General features: G+C 34.2%; 1 protein-coding gene across 1 annotated transcript; it reads left to right on the top strand.

The window, feature by feature from the left end:
- The first annotated feature begins 1,828 nt into the window (after nt 1-1,828).
- On the top strand, nt 1,829-7,786 carry LOC120079709 (putative methyltransferase PMT2). The gene is made up of 7 exons (XM_039034035.2): nt 1,829-2,230; nt 3,091-3,742; nt 3,850-4,060; nt 4,167-4,461; nt 4,553-4,942; nt 5,309-5,386; nt 7,196-7,786. The coding sequence occupies exons 2-7, from the start codon at nt 3,098-3,100 to the stop codon at nt 7,425-7,427; spliced, it is 1,851 nt and encodes a 616-aa protein (XP_038889963.1). The 5' UTR covers nt 1,829-2,230; nt 3,091-3,097; the 3' UTR covers nt 7,428-7,786.
- Nucleotides 7,787-8,094: the final 308 nt, after the last annotated feature.

Genomic DNA, 8,094 nt, shown 5'->3' on the forward strand with positions numbered 1-8,094 from the left:
AATGAAAAATATTTGAATGAAATATGTGGTTTCTTAAAAATAAAAAATTTTTATGGTAAAAGAGAAAAAAACTTTCCATACACTCTCCTTGAACTAGCATAGCTAATTGTTAAAAAAACCTCAAAATTTCGAGATTTTCATGGAAATATCGAAATATCAATGAAATTTAGAAATTTAAAGAAATCGGGGAAGAAACGATATTTTTTCTATCAAAATCTTGAAATTTGGACCAAAATTTTCCAACTATAATTCTATCCATATTGGTGGCTTCTTAGATTTTTGGCATTAAATGTATCTGTAACATTATTATCATCTATCACTATTTATGATGCATTTGGTATTGTATTTTCTTTCTCCAATAAATTGTATATAATTCCCATATCATCAACATTTTAAAAAGTTATTTAATCATAGTTATGAAAGTTTAATATAACGTTTAATACTTTAATATTATTGAACATATAAGAAACCAATATAATGTAAATTTTTTTTTTCAAGAATCTATTAAATATAAAAATTGAGAATTTAAAAAATATATATAAACACAAATATAAAAATTTATAGACTAAACTTGTATATACGTATTTAAATCTAACAAGAAATTGTGGATCTTAAATACATGTGGGAAAGTGAAAGTTAAGTTTGTAGCATTTAATGGACCAGATCTAGCAATAAAAGAAATAAAAAGGGAAAGAGCAGACTCGGATAATTGGGACCGGTGATCGTGGCCGTCCATTTAATTGGGAGTGTGAAGAATGATAAGATAGGCCCCACAAAAGCTCTCAATCTTGTGTTTTGTCCGTAATAATCATCGAGTTGTTCAAATCAAAGCGCGTGCGGGCCCACTCCCCCCTCCTAATCCGACGTCGTTTTTGTGTTCACCGAAACGCGAAGTTTAAAATTAAATACAAACAAAACAAACGAGTGAGATTTGGTTTGGATTATCAACTCATTTAAATTAGATTGAATTTGAATAAATAAAAATTTATGAATTGAATTGATTTATGAATTTAATCTGAACCAATTCGAATTTTATTATTATATTTAAAAAAAATATATTTTTATTTTATTTAATTATTTTTTTTAAATTTATTCTACCATAGCTCTTAAAAATAATTTATTAACACTTTGAAAAGCAATTCAATGGGTGTGATTTAGATTGAATTATCAACTAATTTGAATTGAATTGAATTTGAATAAATCAAAATTTATGGATTGAATTGGTTTATAAATTCACCTAATATAACCCAAACCAATATGAATCCATCCGAGTTTTATTATTATCTTTAAAATATATATTTTTTATTATTTATAATAATTTATTCTATAACAACTCTTAAAATTAGTTTATTAACACTTTGAAAAGAAAATTTTCATTATATAAATTGAAATTGGATTGTAAATCTTAATTTAGTATATTAAAATAATATTTCATTTTACTTCTTTTTAGATTTTTTTAAAATAAATGACTCGAGTAATTTGAACCAACCCAATCAAAATATTTTATGGTTTGATTGAGTTGAGTTCATTTTTTTTAATAAAAACTATTTTGATTGAAAAAATTTACAAGATGAATAATTGAATTAGATCTAAAAAGACCGACAACCCAATTGACGAACACGTCTAGTATTGTATAAGAGTTTTGGGACATCTCAAGTTATACCTACGTTTGTGTATCTCTCTTCACCATCTACATAAAAAAAATATTAAAATATTTTTTAAAAAAGCAAAATTTATTATGTAAAGATAAATACCGTCTGGTATGGTATGCAGCTAAGTTTTTATTTTTATTTGTTATAATGTATTGAGGCCCAGTGTAGAGTAGACCGAGATCTCAAGTCCAATTATTTATTTTATATTTAGGTAATTAGAGTAGACATAATTGATTAATTTAATTGAAATTAAACAAATATACAAATATTGGGGGGAGAGAGAGAGGCGGAGACGTGTGTGTTGTGGAGGGCAGTACGCTTCCGTTTCGGTCTTACGCAGCTCCGAACAATTCGAAGTTCCTATAATTTTCACTTTCTACTCACACACATACAGATCTATGGCTTTTTGTTCTTCCAGCTTCTCCTAGCTTTTCTCACTTTAGTTATTCTTCTTCCTTCTCTCTTCCATTTCCATTCAGATCCCACTCGGATTTTCCATTTCTGCAACTCCCCTTTCTTGTTTCTTCTGATTTTGTTGCCGATTCTGTGGCCTCAATTGGCCCCGCTTCTTGCCATTGGTGAGAGATCTCATTCCCCCTTTTCTCTTTCCTTTTCTGTTTCTTAATCACTCATTCTTTGCATCTTTCATTTACTTTACCTTGTTTCTGTGTTGATCTGAGTCTTGAAATCTTGAAAAAAATATTATTTGTTTGTTGTCGGTGGGTGGGTTGCTGGGGCTGCTCAATTTTTATTGGATATTTAGTTGGATTATATTACACTCTTAATTATACTACACTTGTATCAATTTCACTTTTTTTGTTTCTTAGAGGTCAAGGGTAGTTGTATAATTAAAGAGTGGGGATGCGAAATTTACAAGGTGAATTATTGGTATTTGTTGTCTTTTTCACCACTTCTTGTCACAGATCTGGGTGGATCCAGGTTTTGTTTCATTTTTTATAATAGATAATTTTAGGATTGATTACTTGGGAATTGCTATTACAAGACAACCTAGAGGAACATGCTTATGAATGAATTCTTGAGAACAAGGCTTTCTCTGGTTCATATGGAATGAGAGGAATCATCGCATCTTTGAGGACAAGGAATCGGACTTCACATTTTCTTTTTTTATCACCTTTTGTATACATTTTTTTCTTGGTGTAAATTCACTTTTTTTTTTTTTTTTTTTTTTTAGTGATTACAACCTCACATCTCCTATACTGTCCTAGAATAGTATGATGTAAATTTTCATGGGACATGTTGCATTTTTGTAATTTCATACATCAGTAAAATTAAGATTGAATGTTTCTCATAAAAAAAAATGCTTACGAGTGAATTTTCATCAATTTGCATAGGGCTTCTTTATATTTTGCTCGAAATGTTTTTCTTTTGTTGTTTGGCTGCTCATCTATAACGAAGCAATTGTGTGGAAATCATACAGGCGCATTATGGCACCCAAACCAAGTTCAGCAGATGGTAGGACCAGGAGCTCTATCCAAATTTTTATAGTTGTAGGTTTGTGTCTTTTCTTCTACATACTAGGCGCATGGCAGAGGAGTGGATTTGGGAAGGGAGATAGTATAGCTATGGAGATTACTAAGAGTGGATCGGATTGCAATATAATTTCAAATTTAAATTTTGAGACTCATCACGGAGGTGAGGCTGAGAGTAATGAGTTGGTATCAAAATCAAAAATATTTGAGCCATGTGGTGCTCAATACACTGATTATACCCCTTGTCAAGATCAGAGGCGTGCAATGACCTTCCCCAGGAATAACATGATTTATCGTGAGAGACATTGCCCAGCTGAGGAAGAAAAGTTGCATTGCCTGATACCAGCTCCCAAAGGATATGTAACTCCCTTCCCTTGGCCAAAAAGTCGAGATTATGTGCCATTTGCAAATGCCCCATATAAGAGTTTGACCGTTGAGAAGGCTGTGCAGAACTGGATTCAGTATGAAGGCAATGTTTTTAGGTTTCCTGGTGGAGGAACTCAGTTTCCTCAAGGGGCCGATAAGTATATTGATCAACTTGCTGCTGTGATTCCTATAACAAATGGGACAGTTAGGACTGCTCTCGATACTGGTTGCGGGGTATGCTATTCTTGTTATGCTTTATACTTGCTTCTTCCCTACTTTCCTGCGATGGACCTTAAATTCTCTTAGGTTTATTATTCTTCTTCTATTGGCTTTTTCCATAGGTTGCCAGTTGGGGTGCGTATCTTCTAAGTAGACATGTGCTAGCCATGTCATTTGCACCACGAGACTCTCACGAAGCACAGGTTCAATTTGCTCTTGAAAGAGGAGTGCCTGCAGTTATTGGTGTTCTGGGTACTATTAAGCTGCCTTATCCATCTAGATCCTTTGACATGGCTCACTGTTCTCGCTGCTTAATCCCTTGGGGTGGAAATGGTGAGAATTAGGATTGGAGCATCTCTCCTGTTAATTGAAACTTATAAAATGTACCTTAGCAAGCAGTGTTGATATTGTTAGAGGTGACATCTAATTTTTGCTGCAGATGGAACATACCTAATGGAAGTTGATCGAGTTTTGAGGCCGGGTGGTTATTGGGTGCTTTCGGGTCCCCCAATCAACTGGAAGACTAATTATAAGTCATGGCAGCGTCCTAGAGATGAACTTGAGGAGGAGCAGAGAAAGATTGAGGATATTGCCAAACTTCTTTGCTGGGAAAAGAAGTTTGAGAAGGGTGAAATTGCTATTTGGCAGAAGAGAGTAAATACTGATTCATGCCCTGACCGACAGGATGATTCTCGTGATATCTTTTGCAAATCTCCAGTATCAGATGATGTCTGGTATAATTGCAGTTTCTATTTATAGAGAAACTCTTAATGTAATTGTTACTTTGACTTAACTGTTTTCTGATGTATAAGTTGATGAATTTAGGTATGAAAAAATGGAGACCTGTGTCACTCCATATCCTAATGTTGAGAGCGCTGATGAGGTTGCTGGTGGTGAACTGAAGCCATTTCCTTCAAGGCTTTATGCTGTACCTCCTAGAATTTCTAGTGGATCTGTTCCTGGAATTTCTGTTGAGGACTATCACGAGGACAATAATAAATGGAAGAGGCATGTGAAGGCTTATAAGAAGATCAATAAACTTATTGATACTGGAAGATATCGTAATATTATGGATATGAATGCTGGTTTGGGAAGCTTTGCTGCAGCCCTTGAATCTTCTAAACTATGGGTTATGAATGTTGTACCCACCATAGCTGAGAAGAATACTCTTGGTGTCGTCTTTGAACGTGGATTAATTGGCATCTACCATGACTGGTAAGTGGTATCTCTCTCCTTTGTTCATCTTATTTAATTATCGGTCCATATATAATTATTGTGCAATTGGTTTTAAACTTATGATTTCACCTCGAAATGTGTTTCTTAACAGTCCAGGATAATACAGTTTAAGCATTTTAGGGAAATCTATTTTGAGTCTGCTGATATTTGACGACATTTTTGCTACTTTCACAAAACATATATGTTAAAAACTGTATTTTTAAAGGATAATTTGTTATCAAGTTTTGGTACTTCCTTCTCTTCATTATAATGATTAGTTTCTCAATTATTTAATATATTTTACCTATTGTATTTTACTGGCTTCTAGCATTTTAAGATGTGTTATCTTTTTTATTTTTGGTTCAGGTGTGAAGCTTTCTCCACCTATCCTAGGACGTATGACCTCATTCATGCCCATGGCCTTTTCAGTTTGTACAAGGACAAGTAAGTACTTGAACTTGAATATGCATCAAATTTGAAGTGCATCTTTCTTTTGTTTTTTTCTCCGTTATTGACATTTTGCGCGTAATTGGTGGTGTTTGATGAGATTGCACTTTACACGTAGTATTATTATTATTTTTATTTGTGCTAGTTTATTATTATTTGTTAATGTTAAAGTGTTGGTTGTATTAAATTTGCCATAACTAATCAGCTTCAGTTTTTGGGTCAATTGGTGATTTGACATGGTATTAGAGCTAGAGATCATTCATCTTTTTATATATTATGATAATTTATCTTCAATTTCACGTGGTCCAGCCCAATAATAACTCGTTTGGGCTACTCTTACCCAATAATTCTTATGTCTGGTTAAATTAACCGATTAACCACCAGATTAAACTGACTAAACTGTCGGTTACTCGGTTCAGTGAGGTTTATTGGGCAGTTTGGTTTGGTTCTCTACTTTTCAATATTCTTGGCAGTTGGTTTTGGTTTTACACTAAAACCGAGCTGAACCAAACCAGCTACACCCCTACTTGATGGTGAGTTTTTTTTATAGGCAGTTTGTTTGATGGTAGCTTCAAAATGTAGGATCAGAAGAGTTTCACTAATCGACTTTTGGGTTTTTTAGTTTTAAAGCTTGGATGGTGGGGATATAGAGCTTATAGATAGGAGCAAGTGTATTGATAAAATAAAATCTGTTAAACTGTTGATGTAGAATATACTATGTTTCCTTAATAAGGTTCTTACCAATATTGATGGTTTCGACGGGCAAGAAGATGAGTCACATATCACAATTGGGAAAATTAAAGTAGACAGCTCGAATAATAGTAAGATTTGGTCTCCCTTTTTGGTCTCCTTTCAATATGTAATGTAAGAATTCGTCCAGGAACTTTTGTTGACTATTTAATAATAGGAGCCCAAAAAGAGGAGTAATGCTTTTCATCTAGGGAGCCCCAAACATAGACTTGGGTCATTTTCCCATCCTTTCAAGGACTCTGATACCAAAATGATATATGAGACCCTTAGGCATCGGATCTAAGAACCATGTTGAACAAGATCCAAAGAACTCAACCTCAACATCACCAAAACCAATTTGATCTCAACCCCTAAGATAGGCTAAATTCAGATTACTTAGTTGATCTAATGAACCAAGGATCAGACAAAGTTAGAAACGTAAAAAAAAAAGCACATGCTCGAGCACTCGCACACTTCACGCCTAAGCTAGATCAAGTGCCTTGCTCTCTTTCTCTTGAATATATGTGAGAGTATTGTTTTAAAAAGCCCTCTTGGCGTGCTCCTAGGGCAAGTCTGCCGCCTTGCTTTAAAAAGGAAAGGCCGCCTTTTGTGAAGCCCAAGAGCTTAAAGCCCAGGGTCTTAGGGCTTTTGTCTTAGAGCTTTTTCATTATTTTTGGAAAATAATAATAAATATGGATTTTCCTTCTTTATTAACTAAAAATGTTAAATTTACAAAGCCTAAATACAAAATTTCATGGACTTAGGAATCTTTTTTTCTTTCATATTTCCACTTCAACTATGTTTTCTCTTCTTTATGTAGTACTTTTACATATAGTGTCTCACAAAAAAAAAGTCTGATTTTTTTTTTTGTCTTCTGCTTAAGCCCCAAAAGATTATTGCGCTTTATTGTGCCTTGAGCTTTGAAAATTGTCGTATTAGAGCAATGTGCTCCACGTGTTTATATTTTATGTAATGTGCTCTACCTCACCCAATGTCCAATCTTTTTGCTTTTATTCATGCCTCGCGATTAAGCCATCAATATGTTGTGGAATTGATATGGTTGGTAATGTGTGTCAGATGCAACATGGAGGACATTCTTCTGGAGATGGACAGGATTTTGAGACCTGAAGGAGCAGTGATATTCCGAGATGAAGTCGATGTACTTGTTAAGGTAAAGAAGATGATAGGAGGAATGAGATGGGATGCAAAAATGGTGGATCACGAGGACGGTCCCCTCGTGCCTGAGAAAGTGCTGATTGCTGTGAAACAGTACTGGGTTGTAGGAGGAAACAACTCCACATCACACTGAAATCTCTTTTAAACTTATGGCTGCTTACAACATTCCCTCACTCACTCAAAACAAACAGCGCCCTCCTCCCACGAATGTTAGTGCTGTTGGCTGCACACCAACGGAGGGAAGTGGGGAACACAGAGACCCAGCTAGCTTGCAGGTGCGCTTTGTTTCACTTTTTTGAGCCTTTTATGGACAAAGACAATCAATGCCTTACCTCCCATTTTTATGTCCTTATTTTGTTGTACTCAATTTATTATCCATATACACACCCCTTTCTAAGAGAGAAACATCCAAGTCCGGTTCAGAAACATCGAAGTCGGGTTGTGTAATTTTATTCTGTTACTAATTTATTTAATGCCTATATCTTTTGGTAATTTCATTTTTTTAGTACAAAAAGTGAAGGTATGGAAATTCGAATATTCTTCGACTTGGAAGAGGAGTACATCTCAAATTTCTATGTTGACTTTGACCCCTTGTTTATTTTTAGGTTAGTTTAAAGTTATTGAAAAACCGCCAATATATAGTTAAACATTAATGAAATTGAAATTTGGCTAGTAGGCCAACCGTTTTGAAAAGGTCTAAACACATAAATAGACTACTATAGCTTTTTAAACTTTATCCAATTTCGCTATTATTTTCATTAATGTCACACGGTCATGAAAAATATAGCTAAAAACTCAGC

This window comes from Benincasa hispida, chromosome 6 (assembly GCF_027475165.1).
Source record: "Benincasa hispida cultivar pf3 chromosome 6, pf3_genome.v1.1, whole genome shotgun sequence".
NCBI lineage: Eukaryota > Viridiplantae > Streptophyta > Magnoliopsida > Cucurbitales > Cucurbitaceae > Benincasa > Benincasa hispida.

Bases quoted from the DNA above. Each gene is read 5' to 3' on its own strand.
- LOC120079709 (XM_039034035.2), top strand. From the start codon at position 3,098: ATGGCACCCAAACCAAGTTCAGCAGATGGTAGGACCAGGAGCTCTATC. The intron at 3,743-3,849 runs GTATGCTATTCT...CTTTTTCCATAG, and splicing joins CTCTCGATACTGGTTGCGGG to GTTGCCAGTTGGGGTGCGTA. The intron at 4,061-4,166 runs GTGAGAATTAGG...TTTTTGCTGCAG, and splicing joins AATCCCTTGGGGTGGAAATG to ATGGAACATACCTAATGGAA.